The 27,178-nt window shown below is 43.0% G+C and overlaps 1 protein-coding gene across 1 annotated transcript in view; it reads right to left on the reverse strand.

Moving 5' to 3' along the window:
• Positions 1-19,104, reverse strand: part of LOC126424729 (alpha-(1,6)-fucosyltransferase) — a 102,701-nt gene extending 83,597 nt beyond the window's left edge. The window contains exons 1-2 of the mRNA XM_050087448.1: positions 19,010-19,104; positions 18,734-18,874 (exon numbers count right to left, since the gene is read on the reverse strand). Coding sequence (XP_049943405.1) covers positions 18,734-18,874; positions 19,010-19,104 — 236 coding nt within the window. The remainder of the gene's footprint in view (positions 1-18,733; positions 18,875-19,009) is intronic.
• Between the last annotated feature and the right edge of the window lie 8,074 nt (positions 19,105-27,178).

The raw sequence follows: 27,178 nt of genomic DNA on the forward strand, positions 1-27,178 counted from the left end.
TAGCGTTCATGTGCGCAGAACGAGAATTCTGTACGCAACATCTGCTTCAGCTCAAGTCTCGTGAGTTTGGCTCCAAGATGTGAAGAGCAACAGTATTCTGCTTTTTCGTCCAGTATCATAGCTCACATTTCACTTTATTTACATTACAGCCAACGATTTTTTCTGCGTTTTCCAGTGCACTTATTGTCGAATATTTTCTAATTAATAACGTTACGATATAAATGTAAGCAGCTCAGAAGCGTCGCGGCGGGAGAGGAAAAAAGAAAAAAAAATGCATTTGGAACAATGAAATTGTTACAGTAAATTTGGTAAGCGATTTGCAGTAAATGCTCGTCCATTACCATTTTCAGTTTTTCTTTATTTTCCATTCTGATTTTTATAGAAAAGCATCTACAACATTTTTTTTGCTATCTCATCGGAAAAGTGAAACCATGTACTAGGAAAAAGTAAAAAAACACGAGATCAATGCTCGAATTTTGGAGTAATAGAAGACGTAACAGTCTACAATACTTTTTTACTTTTTCTATAGCACCGATTCATATTGCTAAATCTGTTCTAATTAACTGCGTTACAATCACACTATAGGAAACTGTCTCGACCAGAAATACACACAAGGGTTTGAGAACCAACATTAAAAAAAAAAAAAAAAATTGCGGAGTAGACCTGCGATTAGATTCAAGCCTTTCTTGCAGACAGAACTCAACACGTCGCTCTTAACGGGACTAAATCGACAAATAGAAAGGTAATATCCGGAGCACCACAGCGAAGTGCGATAGGGCCATTGCTGTTAACAATATATATATAAATGACTTAGTATAAAGCTCTTTAAGGCCATTGGCAGATGATGCAGTCGTCTATACCAAAGTAGCAACGCCAGAAGATAGTAAGAATTTGCACAACGACCTGCAGAGAATTGATGAATGGTGCAGACTCTGGCAGTTGACCCTGAATGTAAATAAATGTAACATATTGCACATACATAAGAAAAAGAAATCCACTACTGTACAGCTACACTACTGATGACAAACAGCTGGCGTAACTATCCAGAGCGACCTTGAGTGGAATGACCATTCAAAACAGATAGTGGGAAAAGCAGACACCAGACTCAGATTCGTCGAAAGGATCTTAAGGAAATGTAACTCATCCACGAAAGAAGTGGCTTATAAGGCGCTTGTTCGCCCTATTTGAGTATTTTTCCATCTATCTGGGATCCCTATCAGGTAGGACTGACAAAGGAGATAGAGAAGATCCACCGAAGAGCGGCGCGTTTCGTCGGGATCGTTAAGGTGACGGGAGAGCCTTACGGGGATGCTAAACAAACTCCACTGGAGACGTTACAAGAGAGGCGTTGAGCATCACGGAGAGATTTACTATTGAAATTTCGGGACAGCACTTTTCAGGAGAAGTCGGACAATATATTACTTCCCCCCACATACATCTCGCGTATTGACCACGAGGAGAAAATTCGAGAAATTAGAGCGAATACAGAGGCTTACAGACAATCGTTCTTCCCACCCACTATTCGCGAGTGGAACAGGGTTAGAGGAATCAGATAGAGGTACCGAAAGTTCCCTCCGCCATACACCATTAGGTGGCTTGCGGAGTATGATGTAGATGTAGAGAACATTAACCAGACTGTCCGTATATAATTTTTACACGCATATGAACATAGGATCAGTATGTATACATTGACTGGCAGTTTACTTAGACACACTTGCAAATTTATCTAGCACCTGTCTCGTAAACACATTGCCATAAAATCGCAGAAGTTACCTCTACAATACGAGACTTTATATGTTGAAAAATATCGTGGCACGCTATTATAAAGTGCCTCATATTGATATGACATTTACAATTGTACATACCTATGAAAAGTAACTGTCCCTACTTTCACATAATTCTATTTACATCAGTAGCAACGACAATACAGCACCAAAACTCCAACGTGCAGAAACGTTTATAAAACAAGGTGAATACGTGTAATATCAAAGTTGTGCTATTACCGCAAATTGCAGACAAGCAGCATCGTCCCAAAACAACATGATTAGCCTGGTTTGATTGTTGAGAACATGCGCAGCGGCCTCTGCCACTAAACCAGAGACTCTGTGATGGTGCACTAAGCAGGAGAAGCAGCTATTCGGGCAGCAGAGTACTTACCGAGTGCTTTTTTCCTTTAAGAAAGCTAGACGTTAACTCGAGGGATAGACGCTCACCAGTCGATACGCAGAATTAGAAATAATATTGCGCACAAAGGAAAACGCCTTCGAATGTCAAAATTTTGACACTAAATGGCAGAACCATTCGTACGAAAGTCCTAAATTTACTACCATCTACGTACAATGTCTCGCTCAACTTATACTCAGTACAGATGACTGAGTGAAACTCGAAGACGAAAACTTTGAAATATTCAACGACGTACGGAACGTATATCGAAAAGACAGATTACACACCACAGGAACAGAGTAGGGGAAAGGGGGGTGGGGGTATGGTGGTCGTTCAGGCGCTCGTAAACGATCAAACTTGTTTGTCAAATCTACTCTTACCTAGGACGGATCTATCAAATAGACCCGTACATGCCGGCCCTGTGGCCGAGCGGTTCTAGGCGCTTCAGTCTGGAACCGCGCGACCGCTACGGTCGCAGGTTCGAATGCTCAGAGCCATTTGACCCGTACACAATCCAACAAAGATTATCTATTTAGCCTCACTTTTGAAGCAGACGCAGTTCGTGTATCCTGTATTTTGACGCTAGTTGGAATGGCTACAAATTCAAATAAATCATTTCTAACATACTGTTAGACTTTGGCACCTTTTTAAGAAAAATAAGTAATCAATACACTTGGCCTGGGTATGGTTTAAAATGAGAAACACACACATGAAAACAATGTTACATTTGGAGCCTGAAGATTAGATCTACTTTCTCCGAAAGGGCAGTGGAATTTTTTACAACTTTGCCCTCACATTGAAAAACAAGGCAAACATGTGAAAAGTTATTCTCTTCTACTTGGTGCTCTAATGAAAGATGATTAAAATATTACAACATGGGAACATATAGGCGCTACAGCCTGGAGCCGAGCGACCGCTACGGTCGCAGGTTCGAATCCTGCCTCGGGCATGGATGTGTGTAATGTCCATAGGTTAGTTAGGTTTAATTAGTTCTCCAAGTTCCATGCGACTGATGACCTCAGAAGTTAAGTCGCACAGTGCTCAGAGCTATTTGAACCATTTTTTTGGGAACATATAGCCTACATCGTTCGTGGAAGAACCGGAAAAGCTCGAACTTTTTATTTTATTGCACACCCGCTTGTATAATGTGCGTAGAACATATATTTCCTTCTTACCCTCTTCCTGCGTAATACGAGGGCTATCCACAAAGTACATTACGTTTTGGAATTAAAAATAAATAAACTATTGGAATATTTTTTTTATTATATACAGATGAAAGCCCACTTAAATACTACTTTTCTACATAGTTGTCATTTAAATTAAGGCACTTATCGTAGCGATGGACGAGCTTGGAAATTCCTTCGTCATAAAATTCGGCCGCCTGCGCCTTCAACCACGTGGTTATCTCTTCTTGAAGCTGTGCGTCGTCATCAAAACGCTGCATAGCCAACCACTTCTTCATTGCTGGGAATAAGTGGAAGTCGCTCGGTGCCATGTCGGGACCGTACGGCGGATGAGGAAACAACTCCCACTTAAAAGATTCGAGAACTTCACGAGTGGCATTTGCCGTGTGGGCCCGGGCGTTGTCGTGAATCGGCAAGATCTTTGAGCCCAACTTTCCCCTGCGCTTGTTTTGTTTTGCTCTTCTGAGGTTGTGCAGAGTTTGGCAATACCTTTGAGAGTTTATTGTAGTGCCTCGTTCCAGGAAATCCACAAAAATCACACCTTTTCTGTCCCAAAAGACAGTCATTACGTGGTTGAAGGCGCAGGCGGCCGAATTTTACGACGAAGGAATTTCCAAGCTCGTCCATCGCTACGATAAGTGCCTTAATTTAAATGGCAACTATGTACTAAAGTAGTATTTAAGTGTGGCTTTCATCTTTATATAATAAAAAAATTTCCAATACTTTATTTTTATTCCAAAACGTAATGTACTTTGTGGATAGCCCTCGTATATGGCTGGAAAAGATGTAACGCCTCTACCATTTCGGTAACTGCCAATACTATTTGGTTTTTATCCTTCATCTTAGTTTCTATACTTGTGGAAACTAACGACGTGGTGAGAGAAATTGTAATAAAACTATTATCTACTAAACATACGTGGAGAAACTTCAATACACACAACGTCCGCTGTCTTGTCAAATTTTCAGTCTGTCAAAATTTCTGTCAAACACGCTCTATGACTGATAAACGCATCAAACAGCACAGTACACTGTGAAATATTGAGCACACATATCATCATAGCGACGACAGTTACTAAAGTTATAAGCCCGCGCGGTCTAACGTGCTGCTTTCTGGGCGGGTAGGCGTGCCGATCTCCGGCACGAATCCGCCCGGTGGATTAGCGTCGAGATCCGGTGTGCCGGCCAGCCTATGAATGGTTTTTAGAAGATTTTCCATCTGCCCTCAGCGAATACAGGCTGGTTCCCTTATTCCGCCTCAGCTACACTATGTCGGCGATTGCTGCGCGAAACACCGTTTCCACATACTCGTACACCATACTTCCTCTACACACAAACATCTGGGGTTACACTCGTCTGGTATGAGACGTCCCCCCGAGGGGGTTGGGGGGGGGGGGGCACTGGAGGCCGAAACGCATAATAACCTTGGATTGCTGTGGCTTGTTGCGAACCACGGAGGGATGAAGCCTCTCCGTCGTTTCTAGGTAGATTAGATTAGTTTTTCGTTTCTGAGGAGATCCTTGTGGATGTGGAACATGTCAATTTTTTTTAGCTGAAAAAACAATACTAATAGTATGAATATACACAATACATCATTTGTTTCTATTAAAAAATTCGGCAATGGAGTAGAAGGAGTTGGCCACTAGTAAGTCTTTCAGGCTCCTTTTAAATTGATCTTTATTTGTAACTAAATTTTTTATGTTTGCTGGCAAATTATTGAAGATGAGTGTTCCTGAGTAGTGGACCCCTTTTTGAACTAAAGTAAGTGCTTTTAAGTCTTTGTGCAGATCATTTTTATTCCTAGTATTGTATGTATTAACTGAGCTGCTTGTTGGAAAAAGAGATATATTATTTAGGACAAATTTCATTAAGGAGTAAATATACTGAGAGGCAGTGGTTAGTATACCCAGTTCTTTGAAGAGGTTTCTACATGACGTCCGTGAATTTACTCCACAAATAATACGTATTACACGCTTTTGGACTCTGAAAACTTTTGTTTGACTTGAAGAGTTACCCCAATATATTATACCATTATGGAATGAAAGTATGCAAGATTTTTCATTTTTATGTCGCCTGTGTCTGTTAACACTCGAATTGCAAATACAAATTTGTTAAGACGTTTCTGCAGTTCTGTGGTGTGCTCCTCCCAACTGAATCTATTATCAAGTTGTAATCCCAGGAATTTGAGACTGTCAACCTCTTCTATCTGCTCTTCTTCATACTTCATGCATATGCTGGGTGGAAACCACTTACAGGTTCTGAATCGCATGTAGTGAGTCTTTTCAAAGCTTAATGTCAGGGAGTTGGCGTTAAACCATTTATTAATATCCATGAAAATATCATTAGCAGATCTTTCTAGAACTACACTCGACATGCTATTTATTGCAATACTTGTGTCATCTGCAAACAAAACGAACTCTGCTTCTGGCAGTGTAACTGATGAGAGATCATTAATGTACACAAGAAAAAGCAATGGCCCTAAGATGGATCCTTGTGGGACACCACATGTAATTTCTTCCCATTCTGATGATGACTGATTACTTAATTCACTAGTCCCTTGTACTGACATCCTTTGTTTCCTGTTAACTAGGTATGACTTGAACCATTTTGCAGCACTGCCCGTGACACCATAGAATTCTAATTTATTTAAAAGGATGTTGTGGTTCACACAATCAAATGCCTTTGGCAAATCACAGAAAATACCTGCTGCTTGTAACTTGTTATTTAATGAATTAAGTACATTTTCACTGTAGGTGTAAATAGCCTTCTCGATATCAGAATCCTTCAGAAATCCAAACTGTGTTCTTGATAATATGTTATTTGTGGTCAGATGGTTGAGAAACTGCCTGTACATTACTTTTTCTAAAATTTTTGAGAATGCTGGCAAAAGTGAAATCGGTCTGTAGTTTGATGGTATCTCTTTATCCCCTTTCTTGAATAGAGGCTTAACATCTGCATATTTTAGCCAGTCAGGAAATGTCCCAGTTATAATTGATTGGTTACACAAGTAACTTAGAATTGTACTAAACTCACAAGAACATGCCTTAGTTAACTTTGTTGATATTTCATCGTAACCACTAGAATGCTTTGTTTTCAAAGATTTTATTATGGAAGTTATTTCTTTTGGTGAAGTGAGTGACATATTCATGTAGCTGAAGCTATTTGTAAAGGCTAGTTTCAGATATACAAGGGCATTATTTACTGATCCTGACAATCGGGTTTAATACAATACAAAGTTAATAAAGCCATAAAGAAGGCTAGCACAGTATTTATGTTGGAAAGAGCAGGTGAGCAGTGGTTAGCATCCTACTCAGAACATAAATGGATACCATTTATATCCAGTACGATCGGCACGCAGTACTTATGTGCAAAGTTTGTACGGATTGCAGATCGCGCTCTGGAGAAGCACTTGGACTGAGGACTGAAAAGACAGCACAAAATGTAGATGAAGCACAGGCTATTGCCATCGCGACTCATAAAAGAATGCAGAAATGTAAACCGGCGACAGCTAACAGAAATTCGTGCGTCTACAAGCAGATAGATGCGCGAAACCTACAACTTCCCCCGTCATATCTTAACGAAAGAACTTGCCGACGACCTGAGAAAATTCTGGTCGAACATAAAACCACCAAGTGGGTCGAAGACTTTATTCAGACACTCGTCGACCATTCTGGTGTGTTAACAGAAGACACCATAAGGAAAGCTGAATTTTTAAATTTCGCGTAACGCGGGTACATCGTACAGGCATACCATTGTTAGAAGGTTACACCCATTCCCGTAGGGAACACACAGAAAAAGGCATCCATGTCGTTGAGAAGCGGCTGAAAGAACTGAAAACAAGTAAGTCACCATGTCCGGATGGAATCCCAGTTCGATTTTACAGAGACTACTCTTCGGCCCCTTAATTAGCTTGCATCTATCGCGAATCTCTCGCCCAGTGCAAACACCCAAGTGACCGGAAAAGAATTATAGGTGACTAGAGTACACGAGAAGGATAAAACAATGGACTCGCAAAATTACAAACCAGTATCTGTAACATCAGTTTGCTGCAGAATTCAACATATTCTTCGACCGAACATAATAAATTTCCTTGAGACAGAAAAACTTCTGTCCACGAATCAGCACGGGGTTAGAAAGCATCGCTCATGAGAAACTCGTTTTGCTCTTTCCTCACACGGCATCTTGCGCACTATGGATGAAGGGCAACGGGTTGAATCCATGTTCCCAGATTTCCGAAAAGCGTTTGGCACGGTGGGGTCGCAAAATGCGGAACAAGCTCCCAGATATGTGAGAGACTCTAAGACGTTCCAAGTAGGAGAACCCAGTACGCTGCCGTGGACGGTGAGTGTTGATCAGAGACAAGGGTGCCGTCACGAGCGTGGAAGGGCCGCCCTTGTTCCCTCTGGCGGAGAGGATCAGGAGAAAAGGAATCACTAGCTGCGATACAGTGCACCCTCCGCCATCTACCGAATGTTGGCTTGCAGAGCGTACACGTAGATGAAATTTACATACTAAATCTATCTTACATGCCACATAGTAGTGCGATTAAAAATCTTATTACAACAATAGCCATGGACATGGACGAACGCCTCCCTGTACAACAAAAGAAAATTACTTCTGAAATCTCCAAAATTATTTAAGACCAAACGAGACGCATCATCGAAGATAATCACAAAGTAATAATTGACCAATGTAGTGCCTACATTGCGAATTATTAACAAGGAATTAAAAGCACTTGATGCAATTGGTGTAAACTCCAACGAAGACAACACGTTATTTACAATATAAAACTGATGAGTATAAGAATAAAATTACAATATTGTGAAAAGCTAAGTTGCTACTCACCATATAGCGTAGATGCTGAGTCGCAGATAGGCACAACAAAAAAACTTCATAAATATAGCTTTCGGCCAGAACGGCCTTCGTCAAAATTAGACCACACACACACACACACACACAGGACTGCAGCTTCAGGCAGCTGAGGCCACACTGCCATAAATAATTTTTTTTTTTTAAAAAGACCATAAGTTGCAACATGATGATACACAATTATTTAATTGAGAAGTCAAGGAAACACTTAAAATGTATTTTCTGTTTACACATAAAAGAGAATGCGTGAGGAGGGGGTGGGGGGAGGAGGAGCACAGGGAGAAGGGGAGGGGGGAGAAGGAGATCAGGACGTACTGGGTTGGTGCGCAAGTTCGTAGCGTTTTCCCACACGTCTAACAGTAAGAAACATAACAGACACTCATAACATACGCTATAGTCATCACAATGTACTGTCCTTCAGTATTTAAAACAGTCTGCCAAGGCTGGGATAACTATTCGATTGTGCGTGTGGTTTTGAGGGGAAAAACTCGTCGTGCCACGTCCAGAGCGCATTTCCATCCGGAAAGGAGGTTTCTTGAAAGTTGTTCGACAGAAAGCAGAAACGGTGAAAAATCAGACGGTGCAGGGTCAGGTGAATGAGGAATGACTTCCCACCCCAAACCCAGTATAGTGTTTTCTGTCAGTCTAGCTCTAGCAGAACGCGGCCGGCCTTATCGTGGAGTAGTTATCACCTTCCTGGTCGTTGTTCTTGGATTTCGTCTCAGTTGTTGACAATAGACGTCAGAAGTGATGGCTACCACCTCGGGGAAACAATTCGTAGTACACTGCACCGTCTCTGTCCCACCAGACGCATAATATTGGGCTCAGTCATTCCCTTATTTTTCCTTACGTTAGCATGAAGACACCTGCAATGTTACAGGATACGAATGGTAGGCGTTGTTCACCAGCCAGTTGACGACGAGCGAGCTAAGATGACCACCGCTTGTTTCTGTGTTTCGGTTCAAAAAATGGCTCTGAGCACTATGGGACTTAACATCTGTGGTCATCAGTCCCCCAGAACTTAGAACTACTTAAACCTAACTAACCTAAGGACATCACACACATCCATGCCCGAGGCAGGATTCGAATCTGCGACCGTAGCAGTCACGCCGTTCCGGACTGAGCGCCTAGAACCGCACGGCTACCGCGGCCGGCTTTGTGATTTTGGCTTGGACCATGTGGTACCCATAGTCCCGAGTTTTGAACCTTCCCCATTGCAAGCAAATGTCGCACGGCGGTGGAATGAGCACAGTCCATCACATTTGTCAGTTCTTGAGTACAATGACGCGGATTAATGCTTTTAATCCCAAAGGTCTTCCTGAACGTGGAGAGTCACTACTGTCGAAAGGATCCTCCTTAAAAAGCGAAAACCATTTTCTTGACGTACTCTGTCCAGTGGTATAGACGGCGGCTGCCTCCGCTAATGTCACCCCTGTACTGCACCCAAACAGAAGAATGCATCGAGTACGTTCCGATTTCTCAACTTGGCACTCAGTTTCCTAGCGTCCACAGCTCCACTCCCCATCCCAAATTCACAACATGTAGACTCAAACAGCAACAGATAAAAAAAAAGACAATCGATAAATGAACCACGAAAAACAATACGCAAAACAAAAACGCTAGGGGCGTATGCACCAACTTAATATATCCAATTCACATATATATTTAGCAAAAAGTGTTGCCGCTAGTATTTACATAAATATAGCAATTTCATGAGACTGCGAGAGCATGTAATAATTTGCACTTTAGTACACAATATCCTCATAATGAGAATGCAAGCCACGGCCTTCAATAAGAGGGGCCCGAAACTTTGGGGGTCCACAGAAGGCCGAACAAAGTATTGTTATTAAGATTAAAATTGAATATAAAAAAAATAAAATATACACAAACATAAATATAGGAATATGCATAGGCGATTCTAGAAGTCCGTCAAGGTGGGAGGGAGGGTCTAATGGAGGGGGAGGGCGGGGGGGGGTTCGGGGAATGGGCTACCGCTTAACAAAACGAGAGTTGAGGTCCTCCACCGACAAATTGGTAAAATTTGGTGTTGCTTAAAGTAGTTTTTGGTAATTGTTTTGGAGTTCAGGGTAAAAACGTTTCTATAAAATGTGTGCGCCCGGGAAAATAATACGATTTGACCCTGATGTCCGGCGATTTCGAAGTTTTTGTCTGTAATAAGCAATTTAAGAGTTGGAGGACATACCCGGCATAGTAAGCTTTCTTGAATATTGTAAGTGGTACTCGTACATTAATATGCATCCAATGTATATTAATAAATAATAAGACGGCCGTTTAAGTTAAACGATATTTATTGGTTTAGACAGTAAGCTATTTGCCGCTGTTATTCTTTTGTTAAAAAGTGTTTGAAATACATTGCGACCTATATTGCTACATATTTATACAAAAAAACGATAGAATCTGTTGAAGTAATTTATTCGCTGATTTTTCAAGTCATTTTATCCAGTGTAAGATGATACACCATTGGGTGGGGGGGAGGTAGCCTCCCCCATGCCACAGCCCCTGGAAATGTGTGTACGATAAATAGTAAAGTCAAATTACAGTCCACAGAGAAATGGGCATGTCAAAACGGTTTCGTACAATCGGTCACCGTTGAGTTGAGTTTAGTACAGCTGTGTCTCTCGGTAACACTTACTTTGCAGCACGTTGCTCGCTCGTCACAAAAGGGCGGCGCATAGTAGTTAATAAAAACAATGACAACAATGAAAATGTGTACCAAATTGTCATATTAAGGTAGAAAATTGCTCTTTCTTGATGTGCAGTATAGCTGATATCGTATTATGCACATTTTGTCCACACGTTTAACTTTTGTCACACCTCTACCCGACAACGATGTCAATTACGGCATAGTAACGACCAGCCAACTCACGTTTCAGACGAGCTCTCTTCGCGGGAAATTGTTAACTGGTGTGTCGTTAAGTCGTGTGATATTTTTCAGACTTTAACAGTCTGAAGTTTAACAAAAACGAAAGAAGAAGCGAGAGTTTAGAAACGAGTAAATTACTGAAAATATTTTTTTCTCTCTCTTAGTAATGATACTCCTAGCTCAACGGTTTCAGAAGACTGTAGAGTCAGATGTGAATACGCTTCTGAAGTGTAAAGTGTTACCAGTAATTCTGAGAACAAAAAGGAAGATTGTAACAAAAGCGTCATAAATCTGGCTAGATCTATTAATATCGAGAACAGACGTCGCTAAACGAAAGTACAGTGCGACACCAAATTAGCTGTGCACAGCTGAACGCTTATGTTGTTCTGAAGTCATCGCGTAAGGAAAACATAGTTGATGCGGGTATGGTTTCAGAACAAAAGAAAAATGAAAACATGTGGAAACAGATCCTTGAAAGTATTGTGAATGTAACGTTCACTCTGGCATCCAGCAACACAACTTCCGGGAACAAAAGTACGATGCGATAATATGTGATCTAATAAATAAACCAAAATATACGCAAAAGTACTTTAGCCCTTCAACAGGCTATTTACCTACATTACAAATGTGGTTCGCATCACTGTTATTTGGGATGATTCTAACAATCCAGTAGCATTTTCGGGAAGGATTCCCACAATGTTTTTGTGAAATTAATGCTAAAACAATCATAGAATTTCAAGGTGTGGTCACGAGATCGAAAAAGCTCTGTTACTGTTGGCTGAAGCTCTAGTGACGTCACAAAATAGGAGTAAGATGAAGCCTTATGTGTGTTATAGAAAGTTACCCGTCTTCTGTATTTATTTCTGCAAACTGCTTAGTTATTTTTCGTTGGAAAACGCATTTCCAACTTTTACCTAACACTGGAAAGGAATTTTGTGAAGGCTGACAGTTGAACTTTCCAGCAGTTGATGCATTTATGGTCTCTTCGTTCTTCAAAAACAACTCAGATTTTTACGTTCCGGCCATAAGAAACGTGCGAAGTGTATTTCATGGCGACTAGGATGGAAGTGCTATGACGTTATTTGCTCGAATCATACTTAAAACGTTGAAAATAAAAAACAGTGGAAACTTTTTCATTCAGAAGATAATTCTGATTGTCAATTGTTGTGGTCGTTGCCAGAACTACTAGTGTTTTCCAGGCAGCGCACGCAGTAGCACTCGTCGGAAGCTACAGAACATCATAGCCCTTGCCTTCAGCAGCCTTACACTTTGTGTGTTTCCTTTTCCTCCTGCTCAATAATTTAAACTACCGGAAAATTGATAAGCAGTTTTAAGTATCTGTTGTTCTACCGCATACAAACATTACATTTAAAAGTACTTAAGGAGAACTAGCTTTCACTCTATAATAATGACGTAGTCTTTTATCACACAGTTGCACGTGATAAATTACTGATATATGGCGTCTGGCCTGTCGGACACGTCCGACGGGTCAGATATATGTAAACAGGCAGAATACGACACTGCGGTCGGTAACGCCTGTAAGACAAGTGTGTGGCGCAGTTGTTATATCGGTTACTGTTGCTACAATGGCAGTTTATCAAGATTTAAACGAGACTGAACGTGGTGTTATTGTCGGCGTACGAGCGATGGGACATCATCATCTCCGAGCTAGCGGTGAAGTTGGAATTTTCCCGTAAGACCATGAGTGTACCGTGAATATCAGGAATCCGGTAAAACATCAAATCTCCGACATCGCTGCGGTCTGAAAAAGGTCCTACAAGAATTGGACCAACGACGACTGAAGAGAATCGTTCGAAGTGACAGAAGTGCAACGCTTCCGGAAATTACTGCAGATTTGAATGCTGGGCGATCGACAAGCGTCAGCGTGCGAACCATTCAACGAAACATCATTGTTATTGGCTTTCGTAGCCGAAGGCCCATTCGTGTGCCCTTGATGACTGCATGACACAAAGCTTTGCGCCTCGCCTGGGCCCGTCAACACCGACATTCGACTGTTGATGACTGGAAACGTATTGCCTGGTCGGACGAGTCTCGTTCAAATTGTATCGAGCGGATGGACGTGTACGGATAAGGAGACAACCCCATGAATCCAAGAACCTTGCATGTCAACAGGGGACTGTTCAAGCTGGTGGAGGCTCTGTAATGGTGTGCAGTTGGAGTTAAATTGGACCCCTGATACGCCTAGACAAGACTCTGACAGGTGACACGTACGTAAGCATTCTGTGTGATGAACGGCATCCATTCATGTCCACTGTGTATTCCGACGGACTTTGGCAATCCCAGCAGGAAAATGCGACACTCCACACGTACAGAATTGCTACAGAGGGTCTCCAGGAACACACTCCTGAGTTTAAACACTTCCGCTGGCCTCCAAACTCTCCAGACATAAACATTATTGAGCATATCTGCGATGCCTTGCAACATGCTGTTCAGAAGAGATCTCCACCCCAACGTACTCTTACGGATTTATGGAGAGCCCTGCAGGATTCAAGGTGCCAGTTCCCTCCAGCACTACTCCAGGCGGCCAGTCGAGTCCACGCCCCGTCGTGCTGCGTTGCTCGCGGGGCCCCTACACGACATTAGGCAGGTGCACCAGCTTCCTTTGGCTCTTCAGTGTATCAGCGAGGACGGCTGCAGGCGCTTTCAGTGCGGATGCGCCGTATCTTGTGAACCCCTGCGGGACTTGGCGAACGCTGCAGGGTGGGGGCGCTAGTTGCGCGTGGCACGCTAACAACCGAGAATCTGCGCTGGAAGGCGGAAGCGTGTCCGGATGGCCGAGGCGGCTAAGGCAACCGTTCTGGACAAAAGAGGAGCGTCCGGGTTCCAGTTACAGTCCGGCACAAATTTTCAGTCTTCACGCCGATTTATTTCAATGCCTGTGTGGCAAATTATTGTCTTCAACGCCCTGTTTGTGAAGAATAATGTGGTCTTATTCTCCAGAATAACAGCTACAACAGGCATGAAATACAAATTCTTAACACTGTCCTTGTCATTCATCTCAAATTGATCACAGGGTAAAATGAAGCAAATAAATGAAAATGGATATTAAAATGTATGATTTAGAATTTATAGCTGTTACATGACGGCATGAGGAATAAAGTAAACTTCAGGAGATAGTAGTACTATTAAGTGAAGAGAACGGACAAAAAACCTGGTCCCGAATGAGAATCGCTCTTGCGAACTTGGCATTAGAAATCCGACACGCCTCCTATCACGCTGCAAGCGACAATGTGTTCACAGGACGTGTTTACTTACATCTCATTTATCCTCACAGAAATACGCACACGTAGTGATTACTATCTGACGTAGATCTCTACAAGTGCGTTGCAACCATATTCGGTATCATCATCTCATTGTTCGGAACATTAAAAAAAAAAAAAAAAAAAATCATCAGGAGTTTTCACCATCTGTAACTCATTTTCCGAAACGTAAATCGCAAAACGTGACAACACTGACAATAAGCAGGAGCAGTGGCTAGCTAGTGACGTCAAAGGCATCACACGACTCAAATGGAACGTTTTAGCGGGCTTTCAAAGTAACTCAATTTCATTGTTTTTAAATACTGAAGGTCATAGGGTAAAAAAGCATGTTATGAGCATAAAAATGACATAATTAAAACCATTTAATACGATTTACAGGAAACAGCAAAGACCCTATGAATTAATAAATGTACTATCCTGCGCAGTTGAAAAGAAAGTTGCCCCATTCTTTTCTATTATTACAGATACAGCACAGGAGATTACAAAAAGACAGCAATTAACTCAGACATTTGAATATGTTACAGTTTCACGTGGTGTCACTGAAAAGCCATGTGACATGAATATAAATGAAAGCTTTTTAGGTTTTCGCGAAATAAAAGATGACAGTACATCTACATTTATACTCCACAAGCCACCCAACGGTGTGTGGCGGAGGGCACTTTACGTGCCACTGTCATTACCTCCCTTTCCTGTTCCAGTCGCGTATGGTTCGCGAGAAGAACGACTGCCGGCAAGCCCCCGCGCGCGCTCGAATCTCTCTAATTTTACATTCGTGATCTCCTCGGGAGGTATAAGTTGGGGGAAGCAATGTATTCGATATCTCATCCAGAAACGCACCCTCTCGAAACCTGGACAGCAAGCTACACCGCCATGCAGAGCGCCTCTCTTGCAGAGTCTGCCACTTGAGTTTGCTAAACATCTCCGTAACGCTATCACGCTAACCAAATAACCCTGTGACGAAACGCGCCGCTCTTCTTTGGATCTTCTCTATCTCCTCTGTCAACCCGAACTGGTACGGATCCCACACTGATGAGCAATACTCAAGTATAGGTCGAACGAGTGTTTTGTAAGCCACCTCCTTTGTTGATGGATTACATTTTCTAAGGACTCTCCCAATGAATCTCAACCTGGCACCCGCCTTACCAACAATTAATTTTATATGATCATTCCACTTCAGATCGTTCCGCACTCACACTCCCAGATATTTTACAGAAGATACTGCTACCAGTATTTGTTCTGCTATCATATAATCATACAATAAAGGATCCTTCTTTTACATTACATTTGACTATGTTAAGGGCCAGTTGCCACTCCCTGCACCAAGTGCCTATCCACTGCAGATCAGTACATTAGATATATTAAAAGGAAATACTAACTTTTAAGTGACGTAGACGAAAAGAGACTCTTGTTAACTAAATGCCGTGCTGAGGGTTACGGCAGTTTTGCCAATATGTCACGCATACGGCGTATACAGGTACGACGCAGGAGAAACGCTGTATATCTCCATCATAGTTTTACAAGCTGGGGTTTTAGTATTTTCTTGTACTTTTAAAAGAGGTTTACCTAACACGTTGGTCTTTGAGATACCAATCTGCTGAAGCCCTTTGTTATGCTTATGTCGATGTACTTAGGGCTGCGTCAGAAATAATGTTCGATATCTAAGAAAAGGAGAGAAAAGAGAATATGCCATTTTGAAAAACCAATTAGAGAAATTTGAATTCATTTTTCAGACAGTGCTCCAATCAAAGACTCTACCTAGAGTGTACCAATTTCGCATTTCAAATGATAAAACTGGAAAATTTAGAGCTTGATAAACCGTGTTCTCTTCTTCAGAAGGTACATGATAACTTATCTTGCTATTTTGACGAAGCAATGCCATCAGTTACATCCCTGGCAATAACGGGGGCATTTCATCACAATTTGAAAATAAAAGAATTCGAATAGTGAAGAAACATTTTGGTGAATTGTGTCAGGATGAGAGGCTCGAGGAACAAAATATGTATTTCAGAACCACTGTTTTTAATGACTAACTGGGCATTATTGTAGCCCAGCTACAAAGATTTGAGGGTATGCCTAATGGTATCCATTACCTCAATATTATTTTCCCAGAAGTATTCTGCTTCCAGCGAAGATATTTACAATTCATAAGTAATTCTTCAAAATTAATTTGAAGAGGATTTATCTAGTGAATTACCAGACCACGTAATACGTTTCAAAAATGCTCTGAAAAAAAAAATGGCTTCATTCACCTGTGTAGTTGGACTCAACAAAAGTATCAGTAACAGAGAATTCCGTCGTAGTTGGTACCGTTCCAGCTGTATGCACAGCATATTACCTGTTTTCAACCAAGCCTGTTACTGTTTCTTTCGCTGATCGCTCATTTTCAATGCACAAAAATATAAAGAACTATCTGCGGAATTCTATGACCCAAGAAAGACTTAGTGAACTCGGCCTTCTCAGTACCGACACTGAAAGAGCTAAATCCACTGATGCCGCTGAAATCATCAGTACCTCCGCATCACAGACGGAAACCCCCCCCACAATGGTCCAGTTCCACTAGAGATCGAGGTGAACACAGAGACCTTTTACAAGTGCATCAGGTAACAGATACAATTACAGGCCTATGTTTATTGATATTGTGTCAAATTAATTTTTAACACTATTTCCCAGTTTTAATAATTTTGTTTAACACTTAGAGAATAATCAATGTGTTTATATTGCGTGAGATTGTAAAACGCATTCCAATAATTACTACATACACCTGCTGTAATTAAAGTTGTGATAGTTACTGACAGGTTATATGTTTTGTTTTAGGGGGGGGGGGGGGTTGAATTTTTTATTTTTGCAGCTGAGCCCGCATCGTGTGCGTTACACCTCTCATGCAAATCATTTTTTAACACAATAGAAATGTTTCTCGTACATTGTTAGCCTAGCCAATTGTCAGGCAACATTGATCTCACGACGTACTCTCTGATAAAGTTCAGAAAGACATCTACATGTTTCGTCCTCGGTCGCTAATAATCTGTAGATGCCAGCTTTATTGCGCCTCGACTGGCACAGTGTACGGCTAGTGCGGTATTTCCTCATAGACCGAGATCAGTCGGCAGCTGTTGAAAAGACAACTGCTCTGCCACGGATTCTGCCTCTGTCGCAGAAAACGCTTCAGTTTGCTGTTTTCACGAATTCCACGCTGAGTTGGCAACACATCTGCACATCCAGATCACCTAATTCCTGCAAATTCCGGGGAATGGGGCTCTGACGCCACGTTTAATCACATCCCAGATCCGGCGAGTTGGGGGGTCAACACATCAACTGGAACTCGCCATTGTGTTCCTTGGACCACTCCTAGCCTTGTCACATGGCGCATTATCTTGCTGAAAAATGCCACTGTCGTCGGAAAACATGATCGTCACGAAAGGATGTACGTGGTATGCAAGCAGCGTACTATACTCGTTGGCCGTCGTGGTGCCTTGCACGAGCTGCACTGGAGCCACGGATGCCGGTGTGAATGTTCCTCAGAGCACGATGGAGGCAGTGGGGGTGCAGTGAGTGTCGGGCCGCCAGCTGAGAGGAGTGGCGGCTCCGAGACCAGGAGAGCCGGCAACGGTCGTGAGAGCGGGCCGCCCTGCACACCGCATCGCCATAGGTGACAACTACATGTAAAACACGTGAGATGAGGGGTGTGTTGCAAAAGAAAAGCACCCGTCCAAAGAGAGATAATTTGGCAGTGGCAAATCTGAGGAAGTTTCAATACGCTACATTGGATCATCATACTGCTCACAACATTTGACAGCCTCCTGCCCACTTCCAATTGTTTCCGTAACTAAGAAATCGAATATTAGTAAAGATTTCGAGAGTAATGACGAGGTTACAGAGATCTTTGAACTGGAAACTGCTCACTGGAAGGCAATGTGCCTCAACTGATCCAGCAGCCGCCCACACACGCCTGACACAAAACCAGACCACTGATGTCGTACGTTGCTGCAGTCTGCTGATTCGCAGTTCCAACTCATCTGCGCCACCTGCAGGTGATTCAGACCAACTGTGCTCCAGGACATACACGCAGAGTGGATGGGAACAGCGAATCCCGCCTCGAGACGATACTGGAGGTATTCGAGAAACTCGTACTTTGGCATGTCACAGAATCGAGACCGCTGCCAATGGCTCAGAGGGGTATCGGCAGGTCCCAGTAACTTGCACCACGCCGCATTAACCGTCGCTGTCTGCAGTGCGGACCCGCCAACAGCCCTACTATCCATTCGCCTCTCTCTCTCTCTCTCTCTCTCTCTCTCTCTCTCTCTCTCTGCCCTTTAAGCCGCTACCCTCCAGACGCTTCGCAGGCGGCCGCGACTCACCCGATGTTGACGGAGGCGAGGATGTCGCGCAGCTCGAGGTGCTGGCGCTTGAGCACGTCGAGGTCGGCGAAGGCGCGGCGCAGGCGCTCCTCGAGCCGGCGCTCGTCGGCGGAGGCGGCGCCGCCGCCGCCCAGCAGTGCGCTCGGGCCGCCCCCGACGGCGGCCAGGCCGGCGGGGGCGGCGGGGGCGGAGGGCGGGGCGCGCAGCGCGGGCACGGCCACCAGCAGCAGCACCAGCAGCCAGCCCAGCAGCAGCGCCACCAGCGCGCGGCCGCACACGCCCAGCCGGCCCAGCTTCATGGCCGCCGCTCCGGCCGCCTGCTGCGACAAAGGGCGTGCGTGCGCCTCACCGAAAGCTCGACCACACCACATCTACACAGTAGCATTTTGATAATTAAAGAAACACACCGAAGCAAGTAATCTAAACACGACACAGCTAGAAAAGTGCACACAAAATAGCTGTGGATCCATATATGGGGTGGACAAGAACGACCTAGCACTTGATGGACACATCGAGTAATATTTTCCAGATGACCGTACGCCAGAAACCCGGCAATGTCGAGCGGCAGCTGTAAAATGGTAGCCAATGGGTGACGAGTGTACAGAAGTGTGCGGATCTGAAGTAACTCGTTCCAGTTAATATCTGTTACTGTAGGGAGTGCAGCTCATAATTAAAAGAACAGTCGAAGCTGAGTGGAGTTTAACCCTCTAGTGGGCGCGCCAGTGTATAAAGTGCGCCAAACACAAACAACACTGTTATATACGGTTCCCGAATCGTTTTACAATTGCGAGCTCACTCCTATTCCTTCATTACTGCTTCAGCTAACATGGTAATAAGTTGTTTTCTCATACATCCGAGTGGGAAGCAGTAATATACAATATATAGCGAGGAAAAACCCAGATTCTGAGCTAGCAGCAAAGTTCCACAACGAGGAGTTACGTGCAACATAATTCGTAATCAAATAAGTGGTTGGTACGGATCTGGGAGAACTGTGCCGTTTAACGCTTCAAGTGGGTCACTACGGTGGCACAACACTCGTGTGCGGCAATGAGTGAGCAATGAAACGTTTATTTTATCACCGTTTAGTGAAACTAAGATTAAACTGTAATTTTGCTCATACGCGAGGTAACTCGGTAACATAATGACAGCTATTCTTTCCACGCGCACAAAGTGCGCCGCGTGCCCACTCGTGTTGCGAAAAACGGCGTGCTTAGTAGAGTGTTAATTTCCTGCCTACGGCTGGTTACATTAGACACGAATTTTCTGGGATGTTTACAGGCGATGTCGAATTTATAAAAGGAGCAGCAGAAATGTTCACAAGTTTATCTGAACATACGTGACCACCACGGAAATATCGAAAACGTTAACTGGCAGACACTTGAAGGGAGACTCCAACTATTCCCTGAACGCCCACTTGCAAGTTTTCAGGAACGTTCATTAAATGACGAGTCGTGGGATGTAGTAAATCTTAAGTATCGCTACGGTAGGGACTCTGAACTCGCCAGAGGTGCTTACACTGCCGTTCTTCCCACATTCCACTCACAAAAGGATCCGGAAAAAATCGTGATATGTGGTGCAATGGGTGGTGCCCTCTGGTAAGCACTTCACAACAATTTGCAGAATATAGATGTAGTACCTGGGGTCTGCTGCTCCTAGCCACTAAGCATCACAAGGGAGTGGTTTTGGGAATACCACTAACAACGAGACAGTGCTATTAGCTTTCGGGACTTCCGTACGTCACCATACAGCGGCCACGATGTTACCGTCACACATCACGCTGGGATACAATACGGAACGCGTAACCGTGCTGCCTAACTTCAGCGTAAGTCAATCGGACGAATGTCGCACATCTTAAGGGAGAGCAGTACTGTTTACAGCAACTTGGGTGCGCGGGGTGCGGCTCGTGAGTGAGTGAGTGAGTGAGTGACTGACAGCCGAGTAGTTGGCGCCTCCCCACCTGTGACTACCGGCACGTCTGACAAGTCGCGAAACACACGTCGCTGCCTGGACGAAAGGCCGTAACAGCGACGGATGACTCGCACTCCTATTCCCAGAAACCTCTTTGAAACATTACAGCTGCGCTAACCCTTACGCCTTCAGTACCTGCTTGTAACAGTAGGGTCTCAGTATTTTTAGCACCACTATCATTTGCTCCACCTCTTTCCTGCGCGTATCGGGCGTTTTTCGTTGTGACGGAATCTTCTCACGAAATTCCAATCACCAACTTTCTCCTTCTAAAGCGAAAATATTTTGTTGACACCGACCTACACAGGGAGAAACAATCACCACGATAAAATAAGGGAAATCGGAGCTCGTACGGAAAGAGGTAGGTGTTCGTTCATTCCGCGCGCTATACGAGATTGGAATAATAGAGAATTGTGGTTCGATGATCCCTCTACCAGGCACTTAAATGTGATTTGCAGAGTATCCATGTAGATGTAGACTATTTTAAAACCGACCGAGAAGATCAAAGTGTGTTTCAGGTCGGCAAAGGACAAAAGGGACCTACTCGCTATGTCGGGAATATATCGTGCAGGTGGAAAAGTCTATGTTGGAATGAACGGACGATCCATCAATATCAGGATCATCGAATATAAACGGTATTCCACGATGGGACAGGAGGGGAAACCAAACTTGGTGCAGTACGTACTACCTGTTAACTGTAATGGACATAACACAGTTACGGGGAAAAGCCTACAATAATGAACACAGTACGAGCAACATTTCACTGGCGCTCACTCTTATATGTTAGTTTATACAACTCACCTGCCCCCCCCCCCCTCTCCCGCCACTTACGTTTCTTTTAGGAACAGCCCTACACCTTTCTGAGATTATTTCAGAAACAATTATTGAAGCCATTTTAATTCCGTCTTCGCAACTACAAGGAAATACGTATTTCTGTCACCAAATGCGTTTTGTTTTACTAAAATAAATCATCATCAGTGGCCTGTAATGAAACATTTTTACATTCCTGCTTCCTTTCTACATTAAAAACAATCTATTACAAAAGATGTTGACGTTACTTACGATATATTACGTCTGGTTTACGTTCACATCAGAAAACGCTGTGCTTGCACGTTTTTGACGTATTCCCTCGTTTGGCACTGTTGTTCGTTTTTGTAACACTTCCGTCCATAGTTGGAATAATGTCTAGAAATGTTTCAAACATCTCTTTGTACGAAGTACTTTTTTTTTTTACATTTTTGTTCGTGTAATGCTCATGAATCAATTTTCAAAAAGAATGTATTGCCTGGTACAGTTGTGTAAGTTTTTCGATGTGGTCATTGGTCTACCACCTTTACTATGCCGCGTGGTGTGAAGCGCCATGTCACGGATTGCGCGGCCCCTCCCGCTGGACGTTCGAGTCCTCCCTCGGTGTGTGTGTGTGTGTGTGTGTGTGTGTGTGTGTGTGTGTGTCTTCGCGTAAGTTAGTTTAAGCAGTGTGTAAGTCTAGAGACCGATGACCTCAGCAGTTTGGTCCCTTAGGAAGAGACACACACACACACACACACACACACACACACACACACACACACACACACACACACACACACACACACACACCTTTACTATACTTTTCGTAACTAAAGCTTGCAATAACTTGAAAACCGCTCACTCATGAGTGGCGAATTGCGAGCATAATCTACATTACTCTCATTGCCATGTTAAGCTTGGATTCTTTTGGTAAAACAAATCGGAGTTTACAGAAGGTCACACCCCGGTAACATTCTAATACAGACGTAATTCCGACAGAATACTGCCGCGGGGGATTAGCCGAGCGGTCTTAGGCGCTGCAGTCATGGACTGTGCGACTGGTCCCGACGGAGGTTCGACTCCTCCCTCGGGCATGGATGTGTGTGTGTTTGTCCTTAGGATAATTTAGGTTAAGTAGTGTGTAAGCTTAGGGACTGGTGACCTTAGCAGTTAAGTCCCATAAGATTTGACACACATTTGAACAGAATACTGAAACAGTGCTTTATTAAATGCGGAACTCAAGTCCAAAGAGTATGAAAAAGCACATTCTCGGTACAATTATAAACGTCTAGTTTTTTCACTTATCTTGTCGCAAAGCCACAGTAATTCACATTTCACCAGCTATCGGTGACAAAAAAATATATTATTCCACTGCAAGAGTGTGCAGTTACTCGTATGTCGCGGTAGACAAAGTCCCGCTTGTTTACCATATGGCAAAATACTCTCCTCTTTGCTTGCTATCACACGTCAAAATCTTGCTTCGATATCTCGAAGCATTTGTGAGATATGAGGAGTATTACATTCTAGCTTTAGCACTGGCGCGCGACCGCAAATTAGTGCACCACGTAAGAATGCTGACAATAACAATAGGGCCGGCCGGTTCTCGGCGCTACAGTCTGGAACCGCGCGACCGCTACGGTAGCAGGTTCGAATCCTGCCTCGGGCATGGATGTGTGTGACGTCCTTAGGTTAGTGAAGTTTAAGTAGTTCTAAGTTCTAGGGGACTGATGACCTCAGCTGTTAAGTCCCATAGTGCTAAGAGCCATTTTAACAACAATAGGAAGGGCTACTTTCAGGTCACAGACACACATCTCCTAGCTGTAGTCACGCCTCTACACATTTCAACCACCACACTTCGACGCCTCACGATGCCCTATCAACCGATCCCTCACTTGTAGTCAAAGTATGTGACAAATTTCTTTTCCGGCTAGTTGCATTCAGTATATCATTAGTAATCTTATCTACTCATACGATCTTCAACATTCTTCTGTAGCGCCACGTTTCGAAGGCTCCTGTTCTCTTCTTGTCTGAAGCGTTCATTGTCATCCATGTTTCACTCCAGACGAACACTTTTCAGATCATTCGATGTTTCTCTTTTTCAAGCAACTTTTGCTCGCTACTGCCCGTCTGTATTTCATATCCTCCGTACTTTGGCCATCGTCGGTTATTTTGCTTCACAAATAACAAAATTCGTCTACTGATACTTCTTTCAGCATCTCACTTCCTTATCTAATACAGCATCGCTCTGTTTAATTTGAATACATTCCATTACCCGTGTTATACATTTATAGATGTCGATGTTGTAATCAATTTTCAAGACTTTTTCTATTCCATTCAACTAATCTTTCAAGTCCCTTGTCGTCTCTGGCTGAATCGCGGAGTCATCACGAAACCCGAAATTTTTTGACGTAAAACGTTTATTCGTTCGAACTTTGTTGTGTGGGGAAATACCGACGGATCTGAACCGCTAACAACTGCGAGACTAATGATGCGTAAACAATGGTTGTGGCTACAACAGACAGACCATGTCTGTGCAGCAAGTTCGTCTCACAGCACTGGTTTGGCTGTCACGTCATCGTAAAACCTTGGGCGCATACGCGTGATTTGTTACGAATTAGCTTTGCATAAAGTTATAAACCGGTGCAGCGTGGAAAGGCGTTTAGCTGGATCATTGATTCGGCTGTTACTGTGCAGATCTTGTAGAGCACCACCAAGACCCAAAGTGAGTCAATAACATAATTCGCCGCATTATAAATAAAAATTGGTATTATGTTGAAAATTAGAAAATAATGAAAGATGCCGTCTCATACGCTCGGACTTGCAGAAATGCCAAGTCAGACGAAAGCTCGCATCGAAAGGAATGCAAAAAGCCCAGACTCTCCAGTGCCGAGAAATGCAAGAGCTATGGAAGCGTCGGGAAAAAAAAACGGCGCAAAGCCATTACGTACGTAGTACCACTCATCGAGCGTACAGCCCCTAAAGTCAGTCCAAGTTTCTGGTTCAGCCATTCTGTAAGCACTGTACTAATCACTGTAAGCCAAGCATTAAAAAGATTGGTAACTAAGTTACATATTAATACGAAACACTCGTTACGGCTTTATCCTAACTTCCCACGAAAATTCATTTGTACACCCACCATCAGCCCACATTAATGGAACAGGTCCGTTAGTGCAACACTTCCGCAATTTCGGACTGCTGTGGAGTCGGCGTGGCTCAGTACTTCTGCAGGGGACTTGCAACTATTCTGGGTGCATCCACGGTGGGCAAGCCACCCCACACCGAGCCTCCGCAATGTCCATGGTTCATGACATTTGTATGTCACACACAAATCTTTACGTTTAACTGAAACCGAGAAATACAGTCCGGTGTGGACATTCTTAAATTTCATAACACATAAAGAATAAAGTTTTACAAATGTAAATGTAACTGAAAATCTATTTAAGTTTCGTTTCACCTTCTTTGTTAATTTAACTTTCATCTGTCGCTCACTGTAACGAGACCCAAAACTCTCGAGATGACATTTTCACGTATCACCTATACCAGTAATATCTGCTTAGCTCGCACGTCATTTTATCTGCTTTGGCGATATTCTCTTGTCACCTGGCCTAAAAAGGCAGAATACAGCTCTTGACCAAAAAAATATTTTGCAGAAAACGACGAATGCGTTAACAAGATGACATCGTAGTTTTTTCGTTCCTGACTTCGCCAAACCGATTAACCATATAAATATTTGTTTCCAAGTAATTATTAATTATCATAATTTCTCTTACCTGATAGCAGTCTCATCGTGTGAACCAAGTCAGGTACTGCTCCCATACCTTAGACGAGTTCGCGCACAATAAATCTGCCGTAATTACTTTGCCTACATTTTCAAGTATCCGAAAACATTATTGACATACTTTCAAGGGCAGTCCGATCACCAGCCACTGAAAACTGAATAAAAACAAGGGGAGAAGAGATTTTCTTTAATATACCACTTTGCTGCAAAGACTTGCAGTACCATTAACAATTACAAAGTAAAGAACAAAACTTGCAGGTGAGTCGCAATGGTGACGACCCCCATTAGCGAACTTGTGACGTCACAAAGTCTTCTTCCTTCCTTCCTTTCTTCCCTCCGTCCCCCCCTCGTCAGAAACAGCTACTCGCTCCCAACGGAGACGGCTGCTGGCACTCGTATGGGGACCTGCAGTGTGACGTCACGTACACGGCGCAGTCTGCCTTCCTCGCTTCAGGCAGAGGTAAACACAAGGCGTCCGCCCGCAGTGGAGCCGTCCTGTGCCCGGTGTAAACACAGACACAGCAGGAAGTGTCGGACTGCCAGAGCCACACACGGCCGGGGTCCTCGGTGGTCTAGTGGTTACAGTCTGGAACATTCCAGCGCCTCGGCTGGGGCGTATAGCCCCAGCCGGGCCGGGGCCCTGGCCTCTAGCCATGTGGAGCATGCCGGGAACCCCCGTGGGGTCCGGGCTTCGGATCCCACGTGGACCACGCCAGCAAACTACAAAACACAGCCTGATTATGCTGCTGCAAACAGTGATCATTATAATAAGTTTCATTTTTTTCCTTTTCCTAAAATTATGTTTTTGTGTATGCAACTGAAGATTTGAAATACCGTGCAACGTTTTGAGAGTGAGATCAAAGATAAAAATTTATTAAACTACCTAAAACACACAACGTACATTTTCAGCACACCCTTCCCATGAAATGACGTCTCTAGGATTACACCAATATAAAAACTTTAAAAAATGATTTACTCGTACGAGTAAATCAATTTTTAAGAAAAAATACTCCTTATACGTTTTTTGAAATTTATTCCGTAAAGCATATGACATATGTATTAGTAAAATCGGTTAAAATCGTACGAGTAAATCATTTTTTTAAGTTTTTATATTGGTGTAATCTTAGAGATGTGTCATTTCAAGGGAAGGGTGTGCTGAAAATGTACGCTGTGTGTTTTAGGTAGTTTAATAAATTTTTATCCTTGGAAACATCTCACTGTCAAAACGTTGCACGGAATTTCAAATCTTCAGTTGCAGAAGTAAAGTACTGGTTGCCAAAGAAAGAGAGAAATACTGCATTAAAGACTTTTTACGGTCATACTGAATATATCAAAATCTTATTTTTTCACCGATTTTACTAATTCATGTCATATGCTTTACTGAATAAATTTCAAAAAACGTATAAGGAGTATTTTTTCTTAAATTATCTCTGTAGCACAACGAAATGCATGATAAAACATAGGCCAAAGATGAAAACAAGTTCTCTTGGTAACTAAGTAGTTTACTCTTGCTCTTTTCGGTGCGTTCAATGCTAATATAACAAAAATATCGTTTTACGATTATCGCTCAGTATTTAAAAAATACTCTAAATTCTAAGCGATTTTAGTAATTGACCCATATATTTCACACAGCTACTATTTCGTTGGCAATGGTTGAACTGGTTAGTATATATCGTAACTACTATGACAAGTTCTTTGGCTCTTCTCTCGTGGATCTGAAGAAAAAGAAATTATATATATATTACCACGTCCAAACATCAAATTGAGCTTAATGAAACAGACTGTCACAACCTTCACCAAGTATGGAAGGTATTTCAAATATCTCTGCGAGACGTCTGCTAATCTACAATAAATGAAATTAAAAATATTGACGGATTTCTCTTAAGTTTCTACTATTGATGTTATACTGCGAA

Source organism: Schistocerca serialis, chromosome 10 (assembly GCF_023864345.2).
Source record: "Schistocerca serialis cubense isolate TAMUIC-IGC-003099 chromosome 10, iqSchSeri2.2, whole genome shotgun sequence".
Taxonomy (NCBI): Eukaryota; Metazoa; Arthropoda; class Insecta; order Orthoptera; family Acrididae; genus Schistocerca; species Schistocerca serialis.